Source organism: Elephas maximus, chromosome 24 (assembly GCF_024166365.1).
Source record: "Elephas maximus indicus isolate mEleMax1 chromosome 24, mEleMax1 primary haplotype, whole genome shotgun sequence".
Lineage (NCBI taxonomy): Eukaryota > Metazoa > Chordata > Mammalia > Proboscidea > Elephantidae > Elephas > Elephas maximus.
Genome location: NC_064842.1, coordinates 16,034,327 through 16,059,382, shown reverse-complemented (window position 1 = coordinate 16,059,382; position 25,056 = coordinate 16,034,327). Strand labels below are relative to the sequence as shown.

The 25,056-nt window shown below is 47.3% G+C and overlaps 1 protein-coding gene across 1 annotated transcript in view; it reads left to right on the top strand.

The window, feature by feature from the left end:
- The window catches only part of PARP1 (poly(ADP-ribose) polymerase 1), a 43,962-nt gene extending 28,794 nt beyond the window's left edge, over positions 1-15,168 (top strand). The window contains exons 14-23 of the mRNA XM_049868214.1: positions 1,876-2,004; positions 5,610-5,693; positions 7,238-7,360; positions 7,916-8,044; positions 8,693-8,791; positions 9,262-9,414; positions 12,458-12,585; positions 13,510-13,571; positions 14,151-14,265; positions 14,620-15,168. Coding sequence (XP_049724171.1) covers positions 1,876-2,004; positions 5,610-5,693; positions 7,238-7,360; positions 7,916-8,044; positions 8,693-8,791; positions 9,262-9,414; positions 12,458-12,585; positions 13,510-13,571; positions 14,151-14,265; positions 14,620-14,701 — 1,104 coding nt within the window. The 3' untranslated portion in view covers positions 14,702-15,168. The remainder of the gene's footprint in view (positions 1-1,875; positions 2,005-5,609; positions 5,694-7,237; positions 7,361-7,915; positions 8,045-8,692; positions 8,792-9,261; positions 9,415-12,457; positions 12,586-13,509; positions 13,572-14,150; positions 14,266-14,619) is intronic.
- Positions 15,169-25,056: the final 9,888 nt, after the last annotated feature.

Here is a 25,056-nt window from a genome sequence, read left to right as displayed (position 1 = left end):
TCCCATTTCAGACTGGCCACATTTCCATACCTCGCAGCTACATGTGACAAGTGGCGGCTGTATTAAAGTATGCCAGTCTAGAGGGTCATTTTTTAAGACTGCATAGAATTCCATCCTGTAGGTAGGCCATTAATTTATAATTTATCAAAACCACTCCTGCCCACCGCACCCCCTTTAGACATTTAGATTTTTTCTAGGTATTTGCTGTGAGGAGGCTGATATACAATATAGCCAGCCCTCATTACTCATGGATCCTGTATTTGCAAATTTGCCTACTCACCAAAATATGTTCGTAACTCGAAAACTGATGCCGCGCTTTTTGTAGACATGCACATCGCAGCAAAAAATCTGAGTCACCTGATTGAGGTCAAATAAAGAGACATACTGTGTCTTCTTGTTTCGGCTCTCATACTGAAAATGAGTTATCTGCAGTCTGTCTAGTGCCAGATTTTTCCCATTTTTGTGCTTTTGGTTAGTGATGTCGCTGTTTAAGATGACCCCAATGTGGTGCTGAAATACTGTCTAGAGCTCCGCAGCCTTACAAAGAAAACATGTGTTAGGTAAAGTGTAATTCAGGCATGAATTAGAGTATTGGCTGGCTGTGAATTTAATGCTAATCAATCAACAATATATTTTAAGTAAGGTGTGTTTAAACAGAAATACACATAGAACAAGGTTACATATTGATCGCTTGATGAAAACATTGTGACCAGAGGCTCACAGGAACCTAAGCCTGTATTTCTTCTAGAGCAGGGGTTCAGTATTGGCTAATTCAGTACTTATAGAACAGAACTATGGCAAATAACAAGAGTCAACTACATCTGTGTACTTCTGTGATTATTTCTAGTAGAAGTGGATTTACTGGGTCACAGTGTATATGCATTTAGACAAGGTTTTTTAATACATTAAATAGTTCGCTCTCCAATCAAGTTATACCCAGAGGTGAAAGAGTACGTTTAAAACCCAGCATTTCAACAGAAGAGTAGTGATGGTAACAACACAGCCATGGCACTAACAAGCCCAGGTTAGCACTCTGCAGCTTGGTCAAACCAGGCAAAATCCAGTGTCAAAGCCCAATGCCAGTTACCTTCACCTAAAGTAATACCGGACACTGCATTAGCTGTAGGGACACAGTGAGGGACAGAGCAGTCCCTGCCCTCTAAGAGTGAGATAGTTAAGTCAGTGTCAGTATAGTCTGGTGCAGGCTTAGCCTGGATTCGCCCAGCAGCAGGGGTTCAAGTGCTATTAGTTTATTAGGGAGTGCAGCCCTGGGAGTGGTAGTGAGGGGGAGGGAGAGTTAATAATGCTAACATGCACTTCAGTGCCACCGTCAAGCTGGTTGGCAGTAAACAGGACTGATTGCTTCCTCCTTTGGGACTCTACAAGAAGGCTGTATAACCCCGCTTTTGGGTGAGGAAGTGCACAGGAAGCGGGGAAGAATCTCTTCCATCAGTCCCGTGTGCCGTGGGTCCAAGGCCCACCCTCACAGCTCCCCAGCCTTTCCAGGTTGTGCAGTGGGGACCACACAGGTCCCCAGGCAGGGCATCAACAGTCTAAGTGAGGGGATACCTCCCCAGGTGAGGCCCTGAGAGGAGCAGGACGGCCTGCAGGCCAGAACCAAGCAGAGCTGGGTGCTGCAGTGGCCACAGGACTGGGAAACTGGAACAGCCCAGAGGACACAGGGTGCGTGGAAGTGTCTTATCAACACACACCCTCATGAATGTCCTTCTTGGAACCATCACCCAGACCTGTTTGGTTAGCACACAACCTTCTATCTCATATCCTTTATCTGCAGCCCACACCCCATCGGCCACCACCACTTTGCCAGGATTGTTAGGACTGGGTCTCTCTTACTGACTTCCCTTTTCCCTAAAGGATGAAGAGGCAGTGAAGAAGCTGACAGTAAACCCTGGCACCAAGTCCAAGCTTCCCAAGCCAGTTCAGGAACTCATTAAGATGATCTTCGATGTGGAAAGTATGAAGAAGGCCATGGTGGAGTACGAGGTTAGCGCACTTGGTTGTTTTGTCTGTGAGTGTTTGCTGCGGGCGGACGATGATTCAAGTGCTGGGCCAGTGGGGAGACAGCTCTGCAGCTCTCCTTGTTTCTCTCAGAAGCAGAAAACGTTGGATGTCAGCGTCTCTTCCATGTTCTTCAGCCTTAGATAAATCATGAGTGTGGGGCCTTTTTAACTAGGGCTGCTGTAACAAAATACCATACACCAGGTGGTATACAAGATCAGAAATGTATTGGCTCACAATTCTGGAGGCTAGAAACCTAAATCATTGTGTGGGCCTGGCTCTGTTGCCTCTGAAGTTTCTGGGAAGGATCCTTTCTTGTCTCTCTAAGCCTCTGGTGTTCCCCGGTGTTCCTTGGCTTGTGGATACATCTTCATGTGGCCTCCTTCCTCTCTCCTGTCCCTTCTCTTTTATAAGAACGCCAGTAATAGAGGATTAGGACCAACCCTACTCCGGTATGACCTCATGTTAACTATTAACATCTTCAAAGATGCTATTTCCAAACAAGTTCACATCCACAGGGACAGCATGTCTTAGGGGATACAATTCAATCTACAGCAGTCCTGTAGTGCTTGGTCTTTTGCAGGGGGTCCTTTGATTTGCTGTAAAACAGGTGGTATGTTGCAGAGAGGTGCCCTGGGCCCCCAGCCCCCCTTGCATCCTCCTTGTCACCGTGCATAGGACGTGTAGACATGGTTCTTCCATGGCCCAACTAGGCTTGTCAGGGGGAGTCCCAGACTCAGCCCACTTAAAATAAGAGACGACTGCAGCCAGTAGCAACAGGTGCAGAGGGCTTCTGCCACTTGTCTCATCGTGTAAAACCATACCAGCTGTTTTTACAAAAAGGTGGCGCAGAGGGTGGGTGAAGGTTGTTGGATTAGTCATGCTCCTGCCCAAGGCAGAGTGGCAGGAACGGTGGACCAAGGCTACGGGTTCCCTGTTCATCTCCACCCCATCTCTGTACTTCCACTGGGAGAAGAGGGCAGAAGGGCCCTGCTCTGAGCACCAACCCTGGGGGCCCTCAGATAGAAATGGTGGCAGCAGCTGTCTGCTTTCTGGCAGCATCTCAGAGGGGTGCATAGCCTCCACTTGTGACCAGCTTTGTATGCCTCTGTAAACGGGCTCTCCCCCTGCCCCAGCCACCAAGCCGAGAAGCTTCAGGCTACTCGGGAAAAGCAAGCAGTTGGGGTGGGTTGGTGAGCTCATTTGTCCTGGGTTCCTACAAACCCAGCAAGGAGGGCGAGAGGCGCTGCCCAGCCTTACCTGCTCTGTCCCTTCTCCACGGGCTTGCTCTTTGTCCTGTGGCTTCCCGTGGGCTTCCTGGAGGCTACTCAGCCTCTCCCTCCTCAATTCCCAGAGACATCAGGGCTAGAGTCCCTGTCTGGGGTTCACCTTATTGTCGGAGAACAGAGTTGTTACAGCCTGGACATCATCTGACAGGCTTGAAAATGGCCAGGGCTTGTTCAAATAATACATAGCCAGACTTCTGACTGGACCTCCAGTCTGGGGAGGTCTGACGAGTTTGAACAGCTTGTGGATGGGCTCACCAAGAGTGAGAGAGAGCAATGTGGCCAAGGGAAGGGAGAAAAGGGTCTCGGGTTTCATGAGTGTTTTAAGTGAAATATCCTGCGCTTCAGCACCCCAGTTTATCTGCTATTCGTAAACGTCCTCAGCTACTCTCAGACCGTATTCTCTTCCTGAAGAATGACGTTTTGTGTTGTTTTCACTCAGCCAGGAAACTAGCAGGAATGGAAGGGCCAGGGTTCCTGCTGCTGGGACGGGGCAGGCGGGAGAGTGTGTGTAGGCATGCAGGCGTCCATCCTGTGGTTCCCAGTGGGATTGCGGTAGCCATACGGAGAAGTCGACGTGGTGACCCAGGGTGCTTTATCCCCAGCAAGGGGAGCCTGGCGCTCCCTTTGAAGCAGGGGAATCCTGGGCCCAGAGGGGACATGGGGAGGTGCTTGTGACCCATGGAGGGGGCAGGCTTGTGTTGCAACTGTGGTTCAGGGTCCCTGGCCCTGGCGTGTCTCTTCTGCATCTCACTTTCTCCCAAACCAAGTAAGCTGCTGTCAAGGTGGCGCTGTAGTCACTGTCAGCCTGCCTGAGCTGGGAGCTTACAGGAGTCGATGGTTTGTGGTGACTTAGCCCTTCTCGCATCCTTGTGGCCGGTGCGTACAGCTTGAAGGGTGCAGTTTAGGGACATTAGGTCTTTCCTTTTTTAAAACAAACACCAGAATTCTACAACTCAGGCAGTATGGCTCCCTTCAGGGTGTCTGCTTACACTGCGCTCACGTTTCCCTGGGTGAAAACATGCTTTGGAGTTCCTTCTTTAGAATTACTTTACGAGCCAATTTATCATCTGCACTGAAGTCTCTGCTGTTTTATTGTGCCTCGTTTTTGGTCCAAAATAGATTATCCACCTTCTTCCCCAGACTTAGCCCAGGTATTTAACTCTGTCAGGAAACGAGATCCGCCCCCGGGATGGAGCATTGCTGTCACGGAGGGTCAAGAGGCGTGGGCACCAGGACTTGTTTTATTAGAAGCAGTAATTGCTGGTCCTTGGTTGGTGCCTTCTGAACACCTTTCACATCTTCTATTTAATTTTATCCACACAACAGTTCTGTTTTCTAGAATGCTTGTGCGGCTCCATCTGGGTTCCAGGCACTGCAGGAAAGTGTTGAGATGCAGAGGTGGATGTGAGGGGTGGCTGTGGCCTGGGGAGCTCAGAGGGGTCTATTGGGAACAGCCATGGGGACAAATGTCTCAACATGCAGAGCGTGGGGCCCGCTGACAGACAGATGTTTGAGCACACAAATGGCCCAGGGGGCTAAGCGAGCAGCACAAACAGGGCCACTCACAAAAGGAGCACAAGTCTGGGCAACCTTTGGAGGAAGGAGGCCCCATTTTGTAAATGGGAAATCAAGACTGAGGGCAGATAAGCCATTAGTTCGCTGGTGGCCAGGCTGCTGGCTGCACATTTCATGCTTGGTCCACTGCAGCATGCAGCTTCTCTTGCTGGTAGTTCCCAAGCTATTTTCAGCAGTGGAAGTATTGTCAGAACAGATGTGTGCCCTCTTGGGTGACTGATTTGAAAGAGTTACTATCGATTTGAATGTAAATATATATGCTCAGGTGTATGTCCTTTCAAAAAGATTTTCACCCCTGTTGTCTGACCTGGAACCCGGGAGCGTGGACTTACTGCCTTGGCTCTGGGGCCCCAGAGAAAGCCCTCTGGGAGTTGCCTAAGATCGGGAGCTATGATTGCCCTACCCTCTTCCTCACTTTGCAGTGGGATGGGAATTAAGCTGTATCTTCTTACAGAAATGCTGGGTAATTTCAGACTCAGCTTAGGGGAGGGAAATGGCTAATCCCAGCTCTAACCGAAGAGAGCAAGGATCCTCTTCACACATGCTCTCCCTGCAAGTGGGGCCGGGCTGCTAACTGTGGAGTCGCGTCACTGGGCCCTCCCAGGAGGACTGGGTAGACTTCTTACTCCCAGAGGCCTGACCGGTAGCAATCCACTGCTCCCTTCATCACTCTGTGTGATGCCCAGTGATGCCATCTTTAAAGAGTAAACCCCCCTGTCTCTCCAGATTGACCTTCAGAAGATGCCCTTGGGGAAGCTGAGCAAACGGCAGATCCAGGCAGCATACTCCATCCTCAGTGAGGTCCAGCAGGTAAGCAGGGGGCTGGCATCCTCTCGTTACAGAGAACGCGGGCAGCTGCCCACTGGCCCTTCTGGGCCAGCATCCCCAGGCAGACTTCTTCTCTGGGGACCAGCAACAAGAAGCACTAAATTGCATGAGAATTTAGAATTTTCAGTCCAGCGAACACGACAAGTGCCTGCCACTTGTATCATCAGATATTTAATAAACACCCTACAAAACTTGTGGAAGAGTTTGGTTCTCCTACCTCATAAAAACGAGCCCTGGTGGCACAATGGTTAAGTGCTCAGCTGTTAACCAAAAGGTTGGCAGTTGGAACCCACCCAGTGGCTCCTCGAGAGAAAGGCCTGGCAGTCTGCTTTGGTAAAGATCACAGCCTAGGAAACCCTATGGGGCAGTTCTGTTCTGTCACATGGGGTCACTATGAGTTGGAATCAACTCAACAGCACCCAGCAGCAACCTCATAAAAATGTTCTGATTTTATTGTGTGTGTGTCCTTACGGGTTAGGCTAAGTTTATCTTTCAGTCCAGTAGAAGGCTAAATATTTTCTTACTTTCATCCATTGGTCATTCAGCATTTAGTAAGCCTTTGCCAAGTTCCCGCCCCCCCTGCCTGTCCCACTGCCTTCAAGCCTAGCAGTCCCATCCTGGAGGGGCTGCAGACTTTTGCTTGTGTCTCGGGGTAGAGTACGTGTTGGCTGTTGACAGAAGAAAGGGACCCAGGAGGTTAAGTGCCTGCTGGTCCTCAGCAGTGACCGCTTTCCTTGCCACCCGCTGCTGAGAGCTGGAAAGGCTTCTGTCGGCTCAAGCTCTTTCCTGTTCAGAATCCACAGGGGGAGGGCTGGAAGCATCCTTACCCATTTCACAGAGCAAACTGCAATAAATAGACATTAAACAACTTGGTGACGTCTGTGTCATGGTGAGAGGCAGACTTAGCTTCCGGCCTGCAGGTCGCCAGGTCCCTGTAGGCACCTGGGATGTACTCCTGCGGTCCAGCTCTGTGTGCGTTTATCGAGCACCTTCTGCATGTAGAGCACTTACTGGTCCTGTGGCGGTGAGAGAGCTCGGCCTGCTACCTGGACCCCTGGGAGCAATAAAACATGACTCCCTTACCCTGGAGATGACAGTCAGTGGATGAAGAGGGCCCAGCTGAATTTTATAGCAGTGGGGTTTTTCCCCATTTTATTATGAAAAATTTCCAAATATACAGAGAGTTGAAAGAATGGTACAGAAAATACTCATGAGCCCACCAGCCGGATTCTACAGTTGACTTTTTGCACAGTGGTTTGTCTGTTTAATAACTATGTGGCTCTCTGTACAGATGAAATGTGGGGGGAGCCCATTGTGTGTTGAACTGCACTGCTTGAGGATGGAGGTCCTGCCCTTTGCTCAGGTGTGGTCTGGTACTTGTCCTTGGTTCCTGGCTCCTGAACACACTGCTGGCTCTGGATTCACCTGTAGCATTCACTTTCCAGAGGAGGAAGCTTGGTCGAGTGCTGGGGGCTCGGAACTGCCACGCAGTCCTGTTCTTTCTGTTCCCTGTCCCCACCCTGCAGGCGTTGTCCCAGGGCAGCAGCGACTCCCAGATCCTGGACCTCTCAAATCGCTTCTACACCCTGATCCCCCATGACTTTGGGATGAAGAAGCCTCCACTCCTGAACAATGCAGACAGCGTGCAGGTACACTGGGTGGGCTCGGCACGGAGCCACAGATGTGCAGGGCAGTGGTGTGGGGCTTAGGCATTAGGCCCTTGCTCCTGCCCCTCCATGTGTTGGGGTCCCTGTCCTTCCTCAGCAAAATCAGTGTAGGGGGAAAGCCACAGGAGAGGTAGAGTGTCTTCCTTTTGACAGCATCCTTCTGCCCCTTGCCTCATAAGGCAGCAGATGATAGCTCCTGGCTCGGGAGTGGTTGGTAACGTCTTTGGTATAAGTGACCACCTGTCGTCAGGGTGTGTGAGAGGGAAGACCGTCCTTAACTTACCATCTAGCCTCCACCTCTCACCTTCCCCCTGGAGCAAGTCCTCATTAGCATTTCAGGAAATCCATGTGAGCATTCTCTATGAAAGACAGATGACAAGCTGTCCCTGACCATCTGGGAGGTCCCTCTCTCAGCATCTGTATTGGATTCCATTCATGATGGGCAGTATCTGCATGTGGGTTTTCTGGTCCAAACCCGGGTGAGTCTTTCTTCCTCACCTTGGTACTTAAGCCAGCATCTGTGCGTTGCTCCTCTAGGCCAAGGTGGAAATGCTGGACAACCTGCTAGACATCGAGGTGGCCTACAGTCTGCTCAGGGGTGGCTCTGAGGACAGCAGCAAGGACCCCATCGATGTCAACTATGAGAAGCTCAAAACTGAGATTAAGGTAACAGGACAGCCCTTTCTTGAAGCATTTTAACTGCCCATCACGAGCTTTGGGTCCCAAACTTAAATGTGCATCAGTCTCACCTGGAGGGCTTGTCACTTACAAATTGCTGTGGCCCAAGATTTTCCCCTTTTAACAAGTTCCCGGATGTGGTTGCTGATGGTTTTTTGAGAACTTCAAGGTATTTCATCAGTAAACAGTGCACCTGTTTGCAAGGCAGGTCTCAAGCCAGAGCCTCGGCTTGGTGTAGAGACTGATCTTCAAGGGACCTTAGAGAGAGTTCTTTTATTCCCCTTAATCTCGAGATCAGTTGCCATTGAGTAGAGTCAGACTCGTGAAGACCCCTTTTGTGTCAGTAGAACCGTATGTATCCCATAGGGTTTTCAGTGACTGCTATTTTGGAAGCAGATCATCAGGCCTTTCTTCCAAGACAAAAAGGAACTTTGAGGTCTCGAGCAGCCCACAGAGATGAAGAAGTGAAACGGCTGGCCGTGGGTCTGCCTGGCAGTTGGTCGCTCCTGGGCTTCCCCCGGCGGGTCCTGTGTTGACCTGTTACTAGCTGAGCCCGTGGTTGGTTCTGCCTGCCTGGACCCCAGGTGGCCCTCCTTGGGTCTCCTTTGGAGTAATCCCAAGATGGCTTTCTTCTAGGTGGTTGACAGAGATTCTGAAGAAGCCGAGATCATCAGGAAGTACGTTAAGAACACTCACGCCACCACACACAATGCCTATGACTTGGAAGTCGTTGATGTGAGTACCCCTTCTCCCCCACACCTTTGGTGTCCTGCCGGCTTCCCCGCGCATACCCCTAACCTGGGCCTGGGTGGAAAGGAACAGTTTCCTCTGCTCTCAGTAACCGAAGTGACTCATTTGTCTGTTGAGCAGAAAAATTAGCGGTCTTATTCTTCTGGGGTGGCTTTTTATTCTGTCTCAAGGGACATTTCCATTCCCAAATCTAGCATTCTTAGAAAATCTCATTATCAAAGGTCCGAAATAAAGTCGCTCGGGTGTCTGCTGCACAAAATGTTAATGTTAACAGCTAGTCTCTTCCGATGGGACTTTGAGAAGTCGTATCACTCCATCCCAGCCTGATTGAAAACACCTTATATTTTTTAGCTCCAAGGACAACCAGTGAGTTCTCCTGTGTTTGGTCAGATCTTTCAGTTAACCAGTTTAACAAAAGACTTCTTTTCTACCCTGTCTCCCCGTCCCCCTCCCAGATCTTTAAGATAGAGCGTGAAGGGGAGAACCAGCGTTACAAGCCCTTCAGGCAGCTTCACAACCGGCAGCTGCTGTGGCACGGCTCCAGGACCACCAACTTTGCTGGAATCCTGTCCCAGGGTCTCCGGATTGCGCCCCCGGAAGCGCCTGTGGTATGTGCCTGCCCTGGGAGGTGAGGGGGTGTGCAGTACCTGTCTCTGCCATTTTCCCCGTGAAGGGATTGATAGATACTTAAGTGAGATGTACCCGTGCCAGTGAATACGGATGGGCCTTGTTTTTAAGAGTCGGTGTTGGCTTAGCTGCGGCTGGAAGGGCGACTTGCCAGACAGCCTGTCCCAGGCCCTGGAGTGAGCACCTTCCCTTCACTCTCCTGGCCCTCCCTCTGAGGATGGCACAGCTGCGCATACATCAAACATAATTCCTGAAACAAAAGAAGAGTCCAACCTGACCCTGCCATGAAGTGCTGGTGGGATGTGGTGACGGGGAAAGAACAGCTTTGGCCCCAAGCCAGGCTGAATTCAGACCTTGCTCTACCACTTCCCAGCTCATGGCCTCCACGAGCCTCAGTCTCCTTATCAGTAAAATGCAATCATGAATGTTACCCAGGCACAAGGGTTTGTTAGATCCCCTGGTGGATTACAGAAGTGAACAGCTGGGCAGGAATTTAGGGATGGTCTTTCAAGCCTCCTGTAGTACGGTTGTAAAAAGTGAGGAGCAGAGGGGCGTATTGACTCCCACTAGTGCCGAGCAGTGATGTGGGACTCAGGAAACCACCTCGCCCCTCTGAGCCTTGTGTTTTATTAATAAAACCCAAAATCACTGCCATCGAGTCAATTTTCCGACTCATAGGGACCCTATAGGATAGAGTAGAACTGACCCATAGGGTTTGCAAGGCTGTAAATGTTTACAGAAGCAGGCTGCTCACATCTTTATCCCACTTTCACTTATGAGAGGGGTTTGAAAATAATAGCCAAGACTCACTGAGTATTACATGTGCCAGGCACTAGTGTAGGTAATATTTACTAACTCATTTAATCTTCACAGCATTCCCACGTGGTTATTTCCCCAGTTTGTTGTCGTTAGGTGCCATCAAGTCGGCTCTGACTCATAGCAACCCTGTGTACAACAGAATGAAACACTGCCTGATCGCGCACCATCTTCACAATCATTGCAGTGTTTTGAGCCCGTTGTTGCAGCCACTGTCAGTCCATCTTCTTATGGGTCTTCTGTCTTTCTCTGACCCTCTACCAAGCATGATGTCTTTTTCCATGGACTGCTCACACCTGATAACATGTCCAAAGTATGTGAGACCTTGTCTCCCCATCCTTGCCTCTAAGGAGCATTCTGGCTGTACTTTGAAGACAGATTTGTTCCTTCTTCTGGCAGTCCATGGTATATTCCGTAGTCTTTGCCAACACCAAAATTCAGATGCATCAATTCTCAGTCTTCCTTATTCACTGTCCGGCTTTCGCATGTGTATGAGGCGGTTGGAAACACCATGGCTTGGGTCAGGCACACCAGAGTCCTCCAAGTGATGTCTTTACTTGTTAAAGAGGTCTTTTGTAGCAGATTTGCCCAATGCAATACATCTTTTGATTTCTTGACTGCTGCTTCCATGGGTGTTGATTGTGGATCCACGTAAAACGAAATCCTTGACAACTTCAGTAGTTTCTCCATTTATCATGATGTTGCTTATTGGTCCGATTGTGAGGAGTTTGGTTTTATGTTGAGGTATAATCCATACTGAAGGCTGTGGTCTTGGATCTTTATCAGTTAGTGCTTCAAGTCCCCTTCACTTTCAGCAAGCAAAGTTGTGTCATCTCCATATCACAGGTGATTAATGAGTCTTCCTCCAGTCCTGATTCTGAGTTCTTCTTCATATAATCCAGCTTTTCAGATTATTTGCTCAGCATACAGATTGAATAAGTATGGTGAAAAGATACAGCCCTGACACACTTCCTGATTTTAAACTGTGCGGTATCCCCTCGTTCTGTTCAAACAGCTGCCTCTTAGTCTATGTACAGGTTGCTCATGAGCACAGTTAAGTGTTCTGGAATTCCCATTCTTCACAATGTCATCCATAATTATGATCCACACAGTCGGATGCCTTTGCATAGTCAAGAAATCACAGGTAAACATCTTTATGGTATTCTCTGCTTTCAGCCAAGATCCATCTGACATCAGGAATGATATTCCTTTTTCCACGTCCTCTACTGAATCTGGCTTGAATTTCTGGCATTCCCTGTCATTGTACTGCGGCGAGCAGTTTTGAATGATCTTCAGCAAATTTTTACTTGAGTGTGATATTAATGATATTGTTCTGTAGTCTCCGCATTCTGTTGCATCACCTTTATTTGGAATGGGCATAAATACGGATCTACTCAGTCGGCCAGGTAGCTGTCTCCCAGTTTCCTTGGCGTAGACGAGTGAGTGTCTCTAGCATTGCGTCCATTTGTTGAAACATCTCAATTGGAATTCCGTCAGTTCCTGGAGCTTTGTTTTTCACCAGTGCCTTCAGTGCACCTCGGACTTTTTTCTTCAGTGCCATTGTTTCTCAGTCTTACGCTGCCTTCTGAAATGATCGAACGTCAACGAATTCTTTTTGGCACAGCGATGTATTTCATCCACCTTCTTTTGATGCTTCCTGTTTCTAGTACTTTGCATATAGACTCCTTCAATATTGCAATTCGAGGCTTACATTTTTCTTCAGTTCTTTCAGCTTGAGAATTGCCAAGTGTGTTCTTCCCTTTTGGTTTTCTATCTCCAGGTCTTTGCACATTTCATTATAATACTTCAGTTTGTCTTCTCAAGTTGTCCTTCGAAATCTTCTGTTCAGCCCTTTAACGTCGTCGTTTTTTCCATTCATTTTAGCTGTTGTGTGTTCAAGAGCACATTTCAGAGTCTCTTCTTATATCCATTTGGTCGTCCTTCTAGTTTAGAGAAGAGTAAAGTTGGGACCAGAGAGGTTCGGTAACTTCATGAGCCTACTAAGTGCCTGGCAGAGCTGGGATTTGAGCAGTCTGGCTCCTGAGCTCACGCCTCAACACCCACCACACCACTGGCATTGTGAGAATTGGAAGTGACACATTGCAGCCCTTAGCTTTGTGCCCAGTTCACAGTAGACACTCAGTAAATAACTGCTGCTACACACTTCCCATTAGAAGGTTTTCAGCTGTCCTTTTTCCAACCCTGCAGACAGGCTACATGTTTGGTAAAGGAATCTATTTCGCCGACATGGTCTCCAAGAGTGCCAACTACTGCCACACATCTCAGGGAGACCCAATAGGATTGATCCTCTTGGGAGAAGTTGCTCTTGGAAATATGTGAGTAACCTTGGCTTTGGGGCTGGTGGCATTTGATGGGGACGAGTGGAGTGGGCTGTAGGAAGGAGAACCCCCCTTGGCTGAGAGAGAACCATAGAAATTCCCACCATAGGTACTGAACCTGCCAGGTAGGACCCTGCTTGTAAGCAGCAGAACCAGTTCGAGTTAAGTGAACAAGGGAGATACGAGAATGCCACATAAAACCCAAGGGCAGGAAGACAGCCAGGCCCGAGGATCTGAAAACTAGCAAGCAGAGAACTTGTCTTGCACAAGGGGTGGTTACCCCATAGTCCCCTAGGTGTTTACATTTTCTGCCAGAGACCAGCCTTGCATGAACTGGAATCATCCCGCAGAGAAAATCCTTTTGACCCAGCTTGGATCAGGTGTCCAATCTGCTCCCACCAACTATAATCAAAAACGGCAGAGTCATGTGATAGACCAGAAGTCTAAGGATTTTTATGGGCAGACATACCTCCAGAGCCGTCTACCACAGCTCCACACAGGACCTTTCCTTGAAAAGGGCCCCAGGGCAGTTATCATGGGCATCTGCTCCCACTGCTGTAAAGTCTATTCCAACTCATGGTGACCCTGTAGAACAGTAGAAGTGCCCCATAGGGTTTCCAAGGCTGTAAATTTTCATAGAAACAGACTATCACATCTTTTCTCCTGCAGAGCAGCTAGTGGGTGCAAACCACTGACCTTTCAGTTAGCAGCCTGACCACAGCACTACCAGGGCTCCCATCATTGGGCACAAACTGTTCAAACAGCTCTGCCCTGCAATCTCTGGAGTAGAGTGGGAGCTCAGAGCAGTGAATCTGGATGGGGTTCCCTGGGGTATTGATCCCATCTTCTCTCATGACCGTGTCCTGCTAATCCACAGTGTTAATTGAAGAGGGGCTTCTGAGACTGTCTTCTCTTGAATAGGTATGAACTGAAGCATGCGTCACATATCAGCAAGTTACCCAAGGGCAAGCACAGTGTCAAAGGTAACGTGTTTGACCAGCTGCTACTATAGCCTAGGGCACCCTGTGGACTGCTCAAGGAGGGGCCCCTTGTTCTCCCCAAGGGCTGCCTTGAGGTTGAGCAGCTTGAAGTTCATTAAAAAACAGTTTCACTCTGTGGCTGCAGCTAGTATGGCAGATCCCATAGGGGAACCTTGGCTTGAGCACTGTACCAGGTACATTGGCTTTGGACTTTAATCAACTCTTGCCTGCTGCTGGCGGTGAGGGCTTCTCATGACGTAGTGGCACCTGGGGCATTCTAGGTTGCCAGAGTTCATAGCACATAGTGATTTAGGGCTTCCGAATGCCCGTGTTAAGTGACTGCCTTGGAATTCTGTTCAGAACTATGAGATGTGACCCCTTAGTGGGCTGCTACTATTTTCTCATTAAAATCGGTTAAGGCTAATGGCCTGGCAACCTACAGTTTTCTGGAAGAAGGATAAAGTATGGGATTTGTGTGTCTTTAAAATGAACAAACACATAGATAAAATTGGTCTCATCTTTCTGGAACATTTTCACCATCCGTTCTCACAGTTCTTATCACTCCCATCTTTCGTTTGGCAGGTTTGGGCAAAACGACCCCTGACCCTTCAGCTAGTATTACTCTGGATGGTGTGGAAGTTCCTCTTGGGACCGGCATTTCATCTGGTGTTAATGACACTAGTCTACTGTATAATGAGTATCCTTTTATGAGTGTGCTGTGACTGTAGACTCGCTTCTGGGCAGTCCAGTTACCTGGGATAGACTATGATTAGAAACTATCCTATAGTGTCTCCCGGTGAGTACTTCCCCTAAATGGTCTCTCCCTATACTGGATGAGGGATCTGACTATCCACTTGTGTAAGACTGGCTCACAGGGTGTTATCTGCCTCATTCCCCTGATTTCCAAAGGATTATCCATCCTCTGTTTTCTGCCTGGTAGAAACCCGGAAGGCCAACAGCTGGGAAAGTTTGGGCTGAGGGGCACTTAGCGGATGGCATGTGCGGGCTCCATCGTGAAACTGTTTGCCCCCTTGACATGCTTCCCCTCCAGGTACATCATCTACGATATTGCTCAGGTAAATCTGAAGTATCTGCTAAAACTGAAATTCAATTTTAAGACGTCCCTCTGGTGAATTACAAGATATGGCCATGTCACACACCAGTGACTGGTATGGATTCGCCTCGTGCTTACGTGTCAGCCCACCGACCAGACACCTCAGCTAATTTTATATGAACGTACAGTAACCTGTTCAAAGGTCTTCCCAACTTTTCAAGCCCCTCGTTTTCTGTTTGATTTTTTTTTTTTTCCGGTGGGGGTGGGGGGGTGTGCTTTTTCCCTCTAGGTATATCACTTGTGTGGTACAACTGACAATAGAGGAAAAGTTGGGAAGAGTTGTTTTTTTTTTTTTCTTTAATATTGTTTGCCTAGACTAGTTCTGTGGAAAGTCCACGTTAGAATGTCTGCCCTATGGTTTCCCCGGGAAAGGAAAATACATGCTTGCACCCTTTTACTAATACATGTTTCCACCCTTTACCTTTAGTTTTGATTTTGGAAAAATGTTAAGCATTTATTTTGAGGTAAAAATAAACTAATTTCATACTAATTAGATTTTTCTTTTTATTTTGCATTTATTGACTCCTCGGCTTTTTTTTTTTTTTTTTTGGTGGTGCACGTGGGAGATCAAAAGGAGGGACATAAATAGTTTCTCATACTTGAAACAAAAAGAGCTTTCCTCTTCTAAAAACACTTGAGCATGGAAGCTCTTGAAATACACATGGTAAATAAAAAGTTGCGTTTGGAATTTTTCAGGTCTGTGAGCAGTTCTGTCTTCCACATTAAACCTCTATTGCTGACAAACCCTAGGGCTAATAAACCACCCAGTGCCGTCGAGTCCATTCCGGCTAATAGTTCTCAATTAAAATGGATATGGCTCCTGCGGTTGTGTATCATGTGTTTAGTCTTATTCTGGCTGTGATACGGTTGGTCTTCACAGTGTGCGGTCCACAAGGACCACAGGGGGATTATTTACCGAAACCTGTATAACCCCAGAATGTGCCAGGCCACAAATCAGGCACTGGCCAGTGGCAGCGCCCCATCCGAGTGGCAGAAAAACCAACCACCAAAGATAAGTCACTCAGTCTTATTTTTCTTCAGCTTATCAGATATACTGTGGCAATCGAACACTTACCAGCACGTTGTTCTCTTCTCTGGAGGGCTATTTTACAGATGCCGGGTTGTGTCATACCACCACCAGCTGCCCTCGAGTTGATTCCGACTCGTGACCCAGAGCAGAACTGTGCTCCATAGGGTTTTCTTTGGCTGATTTCTCAGAAATAGATCACCAGGCTTTTCTTCCCAAGTGCATCCGGGTGAACGCCAGTCTTTCAGTTAGCAGCCAAGTGCTTACCCATTTGCACCACCCGGGGACTCCTTCCCTCATACAACTACACTATATTTGAGTGATGCTTAAATGCTTCCATTTAAGTTCCCTGAAAGCTTCGGGCTGTGTCTTGTGCTTGCTTCTGGTCATTTACAGAAGGGAAATGAGGGATGTGGGCCAGAAGTCGGAGTCACAGGCAGGATAAGGCAGAATCAACACCACCAGTAGCAGCTGAAGCTGCAGAGAATCCTGTCCTGGAAGAGTTTGAAAGCTATGGGTTGAGTTCCAGAAACTATCCAGCAGAGCAGAGGAAACAAGCACAGTGAGCTACTGTCTCAAACCGAAAGTTATACTGATTTTTGTGTTGACTGAAACAAAAGACACATAATTCAAGACAGGAAAGAAGAAAACCACTGTTTTCTGTGAGTTCGGCCACATTGTAGGTGACCATGACAACACTCACAGGTTACAAGCTGTGGCTTTGTGCTACAGTAGCCATGTTTGTGACCTCACTCAACTAACAGACTTTGAGGGCCATACAGACCATAGTCAAAGTATTAGATTCCAGTACCTAATTAAAGGAAGTTTTTTTAGATTGGAATGATTGCCTAATGCTTCCCTGTAAGCAAAACTGATTTCTTAAAGGGAATTTGCATTTCTGAGTCCCTGTTTTCCTTCTCAAAGGGGGGACCTCCCATTTTATGTTTCCATGTTCACATTTTGCTTTTCTTAACTAGCTGAAACCTTAACCCAAAGCAAAACCGTTGCACACAAGTTCCAAGCGAGCGCTCCACTCCGTGGGAGAAGGACTGCTGCCCCCTGCCTCTCCCGTGCAAGCAGCCCTCTCCCTGCCTCCTGCCTCTGCCAGAAATGCCATCAGACAGCTGTGGCTGCCCAAGGCAGAACTTGGTTCACGTTTCAGACCAAGCAGTTCTACATAGTGGCTCATGCATTACCTTTTTAAAAAGTTCTAAGCAGAAACCCTACACGTTAGTCCGATGTACTAACCAATGAATTCTGGCATTGGCAGTCCTCTCCACCCCCACTCCCATCCTTCTGGTGTCACCCTCTTGGGAGTGGAGAGCATCTCCTTCAGTGTCTCAGAGCACTTCTGTAATGCTGCTGTGGAGTGGTTCGTCTGGAACTTCACCTTGGGAGGAACCACAGCACTGTGCTTTTAGGCAGTCCCCGGACTGAAACCCAGAGCAAGCCCTGTGTTACCCTTTGGACTAAGTCCTCCAGGGAATACCTGAGTATCCGTGGGACACTTTTCACTAGACTCTTGCATGCTGTCAAGTCAATCCCAACTTGTAGTGGTCCTATATGACAGAGTGGAACTGCCCTACAGGGTTTCCTAGGCTGTAATCTCTGGAAACAGATTGCCAGGCCTTTCTCCCGCAAAGCTACTGGCTGTGTTTGAACCACCAACCTTGTGGTTAGCAGCCAGGTGCTTAACCATTGTGCCACCAGGGCTCCCTTCCATTAAACTAAATGACCTCGAATGTCTTTTATCATAAAGCTGGATGATGGAAAAGGAAGACGGAAGAATCGATGCATTTGAACTGTAATATTGGTGAATAATATTGAATATACAGTAAACTGCCAGAAGAACCCCCCACGTGTCTCAGTTTGTCGTACTGTGGGGGCTTGTGTGTTGCTGTGATGCTGGAAGCTATGCCACCAGTATTCAGATACCAGCAGGGTCACCCATGGAGGACAGGTTTCAGCTGAGCTTCCAGACTAAGACTAGGAAGAAGGACCCGGCAGTCTACTTCTGAAAAATATTAGCCAGTGAAAACCTTATGAATAGCAGTGGAACATTGTCTGATACACTGCTGGAAGATGAGCCCCCCAGGTTGGAAGGCACTTAAAACATGACTGGGGAAGAGCTGCCTCAAAGTAGAGTCGACCTTAATGACGTGGATGGAGTAAAGCTTTCAGGACCTTCATTTGCTGATGTGGCACGACTCAAAATGAGAAGAAACAGCTGCAAACATCCATTAATAATCAGAACCTGGAATGTACGAAGTATGAATCTAGGAACATTAGAAATCATCAAAAATGAAATGGAATGCATAAACATCGATACCTAGGCATTAGTAAGCTGAAATGGACTGGTATTGGCCATTTTGAATTGGACAATCATACAGTCTACTATGCCGGGAATGACAATTTGAAGAGGAATGGTGTTGCATTCATCATCAAAAAGAACACTTCAAGATCTATCCTGAAGTACAAAGCTGTCAGTGATAGGATAATATCCATATGCCTACAAGGAAGACCAGTTGATACAACTATTATTCAAATATATGCACCAACCACTAGGGCCAAAGATGAAGAAATAGAAGATTTTTATCAGCTGTTGCAGTCTGAAATTGATCGAACATGCAATCAAGATGCATTGATAATTACTGGTGATTTTAATCTGAAAGTTGGAAACAAAGAAAGATCAGTAGTTGGAAAATACAGCCTTGGTGATAGAAACGATGCTGGAGACCGAATGATAGAATTTTGCAAGACCAACAACTTCTTCATTGCAAATACCTTCTTTCACCAGCATAAACGGCAGCTATACACATGGACCTCACCAGATGGAACACACAGAAATCAAATTGACTACATCTGTGGAAAGAGACGATGGAAAAGCTCAATACCATCCGTCAGAATAAGGCCAGGGGCCAACTGTGGAACAGACCATCAATTGCTCCTACGCAAGTTCAAGCTGAAACTGAAGAAAATCAGAGCAAGTCCACGAGAGCCAAAATATGACTTTTAGCATATCCCACCTGAATTTAGATACCATCTGAAGAATAGATTTGATGCATTGAACTCTGGTGACCAAAGGCCAGGCGAGTTGTGGAATGACATCAAGGACATCATACCTGAAGAAAGCAAGCAGTCATTGAAAAGACAAGAAAGAAAGAAAAAACCAAGATGGATGTCAGAGGAGACTCTGAAACTTGCTCTCGAACGTCGAGCAGCTAAAGCAAAAGGAAGAATTGATGAAGTAAAAGAACTGAACAGATTCAAAGGGCGGCTCGAGAAGACAAAGTAAAGTATTATAGTGACATGTGCAAAGAGCTGGAAATGGAAAACCAAAAGGGAAGAACATGCTCAGCGTTACTCAAGCTGAAAGAACTGAAGAAAAAATTCAAGCCTCAAGTTGCAATAGTGAAGGATTCCATGGGGAAGATATTAAATGATGCAGGAAGCATCAAAAGAAGATGGAAGGAATACACAGAGTCACTATACCGAAAAGAATTGGTCAACATTCAACCATCTTAGGAGGTACCATAGTAGCAGGAACCAATGGTATTGAAGGAAGAAGTCCAAGCTTAAGGCATTGGCGAAAGCAAGGCTCCAGGAATTGACAGAATACCACTTGGGATGTTTCAACAAACGGATGCAGCGCTGGAGGTGGTCACTCGTCTATGCCAAGAAATATGGAAGACAGCTTCCTGGCCAACTGACTGGAAGAGATCCGTATTTATGCCTATTCCCAAGAAAGGTGATCCAACCAAATGTGGAAATTATAGAACAATATCATTAATATCACAAGCAAGCAAAATTCTGCTGAAAATCATTCAAAAACAGCTGCAACAGTATATCGACAGGGAACTGCCAGAAATTCAGGCTGGTTTCAGAAGAGGACGTGGAACCAGGGATACCATTGCTGATGTCAGGTGGATCCTGGCTGAAAGCAGAGAGTACCGGAAGGATGTTTACCTGTGTTTTATTGACTATGCAAAGGCATTCAACTGTGTGGATCATAACAAATTATGGATAACATTGCAAAGAATGGGAATTCCAGAACACTTAATTGTGCTCATGAGGAACCTTTACATAGATCAAGAGGCAGTTGTTCATACAGAACAAGGGGATACTGATTGGTTTAAAGTCAGGAAAGGTGTGTGCCAGGGTTTTATCCTTTCACCATACCTATTCAATCTGTATGCTGAGCAAATAGTCTGAGAAGCCAGACTATATGAAGAAGAAAGGGGCATCAGGATTGGAGGAAGACTCATTAACAACCTGCATTATGCAGATGGCAGAACCTTGGTTGCTGAAAGTGAAGAGGACTTGAAGCACTTACTAATGAAGATCAAAGACCACAGCCTTCAGTATGGATTGCACCTCAACATAAAACAAAAATCCTCACAACTGGACCAATGAGCAACATCATGATAAATGGAGAAAAGATTGAAGTTGTCAAGGATTTCATTTTACTTGGACCCACAATCAACAGCCATGGAAGCAGCAGTCAAGAAATCAAAAGACGCGTTGGGTAAATCCGCTGCAAAGGACCTCTTTAAAGTGTTGAAGACCAAAGATGTCACCTTCAAGACTAAGGTGTGCCTGACCCAAGCCATGGTATTTTCAATCACCTCATATGCATGTGCAAGCTGGACAATGAATAAGGAAAACCGAAGAAGAATTGATGCCTCTGAATTGTGGTGCTGGCGAAGAACAGTGAATATACCATGGACTGCCAAAAGAACGAATAAATCTGTCTTGGAAGAAGTACAACCAGAATGCTCCTTAGAAGCAAGGATGGCAAGACTGTCTTACATACTTTGGACATGTTTTCAGGAGGGATCAGTCCCTGGAGAAGGACATCATGCTTGGCAAAGTACAGCGTCAGCGGAAAAGAGGAAGACCCTCAACGAGGTGGATTGACACAGTGGCTGCAACAATGGGCTCAAGCATAACAACAATAGTGAGGATGGCGCAGGACTGGGCAGTGTTTCCTTCTGTTGTGCGTGGAGTCACTATGAGTTGGAACCGACTCAACGGCACCTAACAACAGCCAGAAGAACGAACAATCTGTCTTAGAAGAAATCAGTCAGAATGTTCCTTAGAAGTGAGGATAGCGAAACTAGACAACACATCTGGAAAACCAATCATAGGGAAAGGACATGACGATTGGTAAAGGGGGGTCAGCGATAATGGGGGAAACCCTCAGTGAGATTGACTGACAAAATAGCCACACCAATGGAGTCAAACAGTCGTCAGGGTGGTGCAGGACGGGGCAAGGTCGCCATGAGGGCCAACCAGACAGCAGCTAACAACGTCATCACGAAGTGTATGGTTTATCCGTTCAACATTAGAGGCTTCGAGGTTTATTGTCCTTTGGCCTTCTCCGGAAAGCTCGTGTCTTCTTACTACTCGGACCTGAATATCAGGAATGATTTATCTATGACCTGTTGGCCTGGTTTACCGACACGCGAATATCACCCAGGTACTTTAGGGATTTACATTTCCCGAAGTGGTTTTGTTTCCTTTCCCTTAAATTCTGTTTCAACTCCAAAAGATTGCTTTTTTCAGGAATGTTGTTTCCACCACTTCTTCAGGCAGAGTCTTTCAAATGGTGTCTCTTTGGGGCTAGTAGCCCTTCAGTGAGGTGGTGAAGTGGTTAAGCGTTCAGCTGCTAACCAAAAGGTTGGCAGTTCAAATCTACCAGCCGCTCCTTGGAAACCCTGTGGGGCAGTTCTACGATGTCCTGTAGTGTCGCTATGAGGTAGAATTGACTCGACGGCAATGGGTTGTGTTCTGTTGAATGCAATGAAAGGCACCATCCCACTGCCCACCTCACGTCTGCCGTGTAATCCCTGGACAGGAGATTAGACGGCAGCCTCTCTATTGGCATTGTCAAATGTGCCCGTTTTTTGTGGCTTAAAAGGTCAGTGCCAGTCTTCTCATTGTTTCTCTTGACCCTCAAATCAGTAATATAAGAAATAGGAAGGTACATTTTGGGGAAATCATTTTTAAAATACTAAAATGTGGCCTCTAAACATCTTCCTTTCTGGTGAATTGGCCCTTGTGTAAAAGATTGTTCACCACTGAGTCAGCGGGAAATGCAGGTAATGAGAACATCTAGATACGAGCTGTGTACCAGGTGGGCTTAATCTTGTATTGGAGGCATTCTGCACAGCTTTGCTTTTGATCAAGAGACTCATTTCACAACAAAAAAAGTGCAGCAGTGAGCTTGCACCCATGAATAAGCTGGTTTGCCACATACTCCATCACCTGGAAGTGGCCTAATTGAAAGATGGAATGGCTTACAGAAGGTCATAATGGTGCCAGTTGGGACACACCCCTGCAGGGATGGAGTTCTGTCTTACAGGATGCAGTAACCTGTTGCCATCAAGTTGACTGAGACTCATAGCAACCCGACAGAACAGAGAACTGCCCCATAGGGTTTCTCAGGAGCAAGTAGTGGATTCGGACTGCAAACCTTTTGGTTAGCAGCCAAATGCTTAACCACTGCACCACCGGGGCTCCCTGTAGGTGGTTCTGTTTCCCCTGACAGGGGCCCTTGGAAACCTTATGGGGCAGCTCTACTCTGTCCCATAGGGTCGCTATGAGTTGGAGTCAACTCGACAGCTGTGGGGTTGGTTTTTTTGGTATTCTCTCCTGACAGCCACAATGCATGGGTCTGGGAGTCATGCGAGAAGTGGGAGGAGATCCTCTCACTACCATCACACCTAATGCTCCACTCACAGGATTTCTGCTTCCCATCCTGGCAACCTTGAGATCTACTGGTTTGGAAGTCTTAGTCCCCCAGGGGGAGATTCTTCCGCCAGAAGGCACAACAATAGTTCCATAGAATTGAAAGATGGGTTACTACCTGGCCATTTGGGGCTCCTTATGCCACTGATCTAAAAGGCACAGAAAGGGAGTTACACTACTGGTGGAGAGACTGACCCTGATTACCAAGGGGAAACAACTGTTGCTATACCAAGGAGGGCAATGCCCAGAACCCAGGCGATTCTCTGAGGTGCCTTTTAGTACTGCCATGTCCAATAATAAAGGTTAATGGAAAACTACAGCAGCAACAAAAAATGACATGACTTGTGGATTCAGAACCTTTCAGGAATGAAGGTTTGGGTCACTGCACCAAGTAAAGAACCCTAATTAGCCAAGGTTCTGGCTGAAGGCAAAAGAAAGAAATGGGTAGCAGAAGAAGTCAGATATCAACTATGGCTTCATGACCAATTCCAGAAATGAGAACTGAAGCAACCAATTCAGGGGCCATAGACAGTGCAGTTTTAAGCCAGAGAACAGCTCTGGTCTGACCCTGTGGCCCAGGTCTAGGATTTCTGATGATGGGTTAGAATGGCTGCAAATGTATGTTAAATGGATTCTTGGTTATACAGCGTCGACAAATGTCAATCTGGGTTACATTTGTACCCCAATTCCTCACCCCTTCGTTGAGTGGACTCTTGAGAAGCAGGTCGATTATGAGGGATACCGTTGACCTCTATGGAGAACCAGTGATAGACTCAGTTTGGGGGGAGCAGGGGTCAGTGTCCAAAGGAGAGAACTCCTGTATCCCCTGGGGTCATAGTCAGAGCCAGGGCTCCTGCCTGTCTGGCCCATTCAACCCAGCCTCTTTCTCAAGAACACTGCAAAAAGGAGATGAATCAAGCCATTCTAAATCCCTGGCACCTACCTCTAACAGCTTGTTTGAGAATGTGTGTGTTAGTCCCTGCAAAGTACTTAGCGTGGTACCTGACCTGTGATATGCTTTCAATTAAGTCATAGCTATTATTGCTGAAATCCCAGAGAATGATTTTGCTGGAGTCTGAGTCCAAACAGGAGGCTCTAGGTAAGGAAGGAGAAACTAGAGAACAGCACAAAGAAACAAAATCCTGTGCTTAGTAGGGAGCTGTTGGACAGTCTTGGGAGGATGAACCCAAGGCTTTGTGTCCTGCCCACTGTTCAATCTCCCATGAAACATTGCCATGACGTTGGCCTCCCTCTCAGTGTGGCTTCATCCACATCCTTCCCCATCAGGCACCTAACTGTGAAGCAACCAACCCTTCAACGCTTCCCCCAAGCCTACCCCCACTTCCAGGCAGGCCTGCTGGGGCTTAGAATAGCCCAGCTGCTGTCTCAGCAGATGGCCAGGCTAATTTTAGCCATGTGGTACTCACCCAGGGACCAGGCTGGGCTTTTTAGATTTGAATAAGCTAGTGTGCAACTTTGGTTCAGAGCCAACAGCAAAGCTTTGAGTTGTTGTGATCTATGTGTCTGCCTAGCACTTTACAGGGGTTCCAGAAATACAATTTTAAGGGTGTTTTTTCTCTGAACCAATGAGAGTCTGAGACTGAACCAGTGGACTGAGTGCTGATGAGCAAGTGAGAAGCAGGCCCTGACGCAGTTCTGCCTGCTCTCCCTGATAACAGGCAGGCAGGGTCCTCAGTATCCTGAGCACAGATACCTGTCATTGCTTTCTTTGTCAAAATGAAAGAAGAAAGCAGCCATCTTAGTTAGCCTTCTGGATCATCCTCTGAACCACTTCTGGGTGACGGGCTGTGGAAGGACTGTGATCAAGAAGAAACTAACCACAGATGGCAACAAGAACCTACTCTGGCACTTTCACTTAGGTTCTCTCATAACCTAGTATGAAATAGTGGAAACAGAGGCTCTGCCTAAGGTCCCACCTTGGGTTGGACTTAAGGAACCAACTTGAGAGCTTGTGTTTTCCAGTGTGGCATCTCCTTTCCCTCATCGCCCATATATGAAGACTGCCTTTCACTCATATTCTCCCAGGAAGTTAAGCAACAGCCCAGCGTGGTTTGGAGACCTGTATTCCGGCTTTGCTTTGCCTTCTCTAGGTTAATGACTAGTCACTGAAGGAAGCTGAGGACCAAAGAAGACATCAGGAGAAGGCGGAGATTGGACTCTAGTTCATGGCTTTCTAAACTGGGTTCATGAACTCTTAGAAGACGCCTAGATGGCCTTCAGGGAATCCACAGCACAACTGTGTCAGCAGTTTTTAAGAAAAATCAGTTGCCATCAAGTCGGCTCCAACTCATGGGAACCACATGTGTGTCAGAAGAGAACTGTGCTTCCTAGGGTTTTCCGTGGCTGATTTTTCGGAAGTAGATTACTAGGTCTTCTGAGGAGCCTCTGGGTGGACTCAAACCTCCAACGTTTTGGTTAGCAGTTGAGCATGTGAACTACGTAGATTACCCAAGGGAAGGCCCAATTACTGAGAGCTTAAACAATAAGGACACATGGTATCTCCCTGTCAAGCAGTAGACAGTTGCGGGATTGGTTAATTGGCTTCTCATTGCTTCTCTTGGCTTTCCCTTCATGTT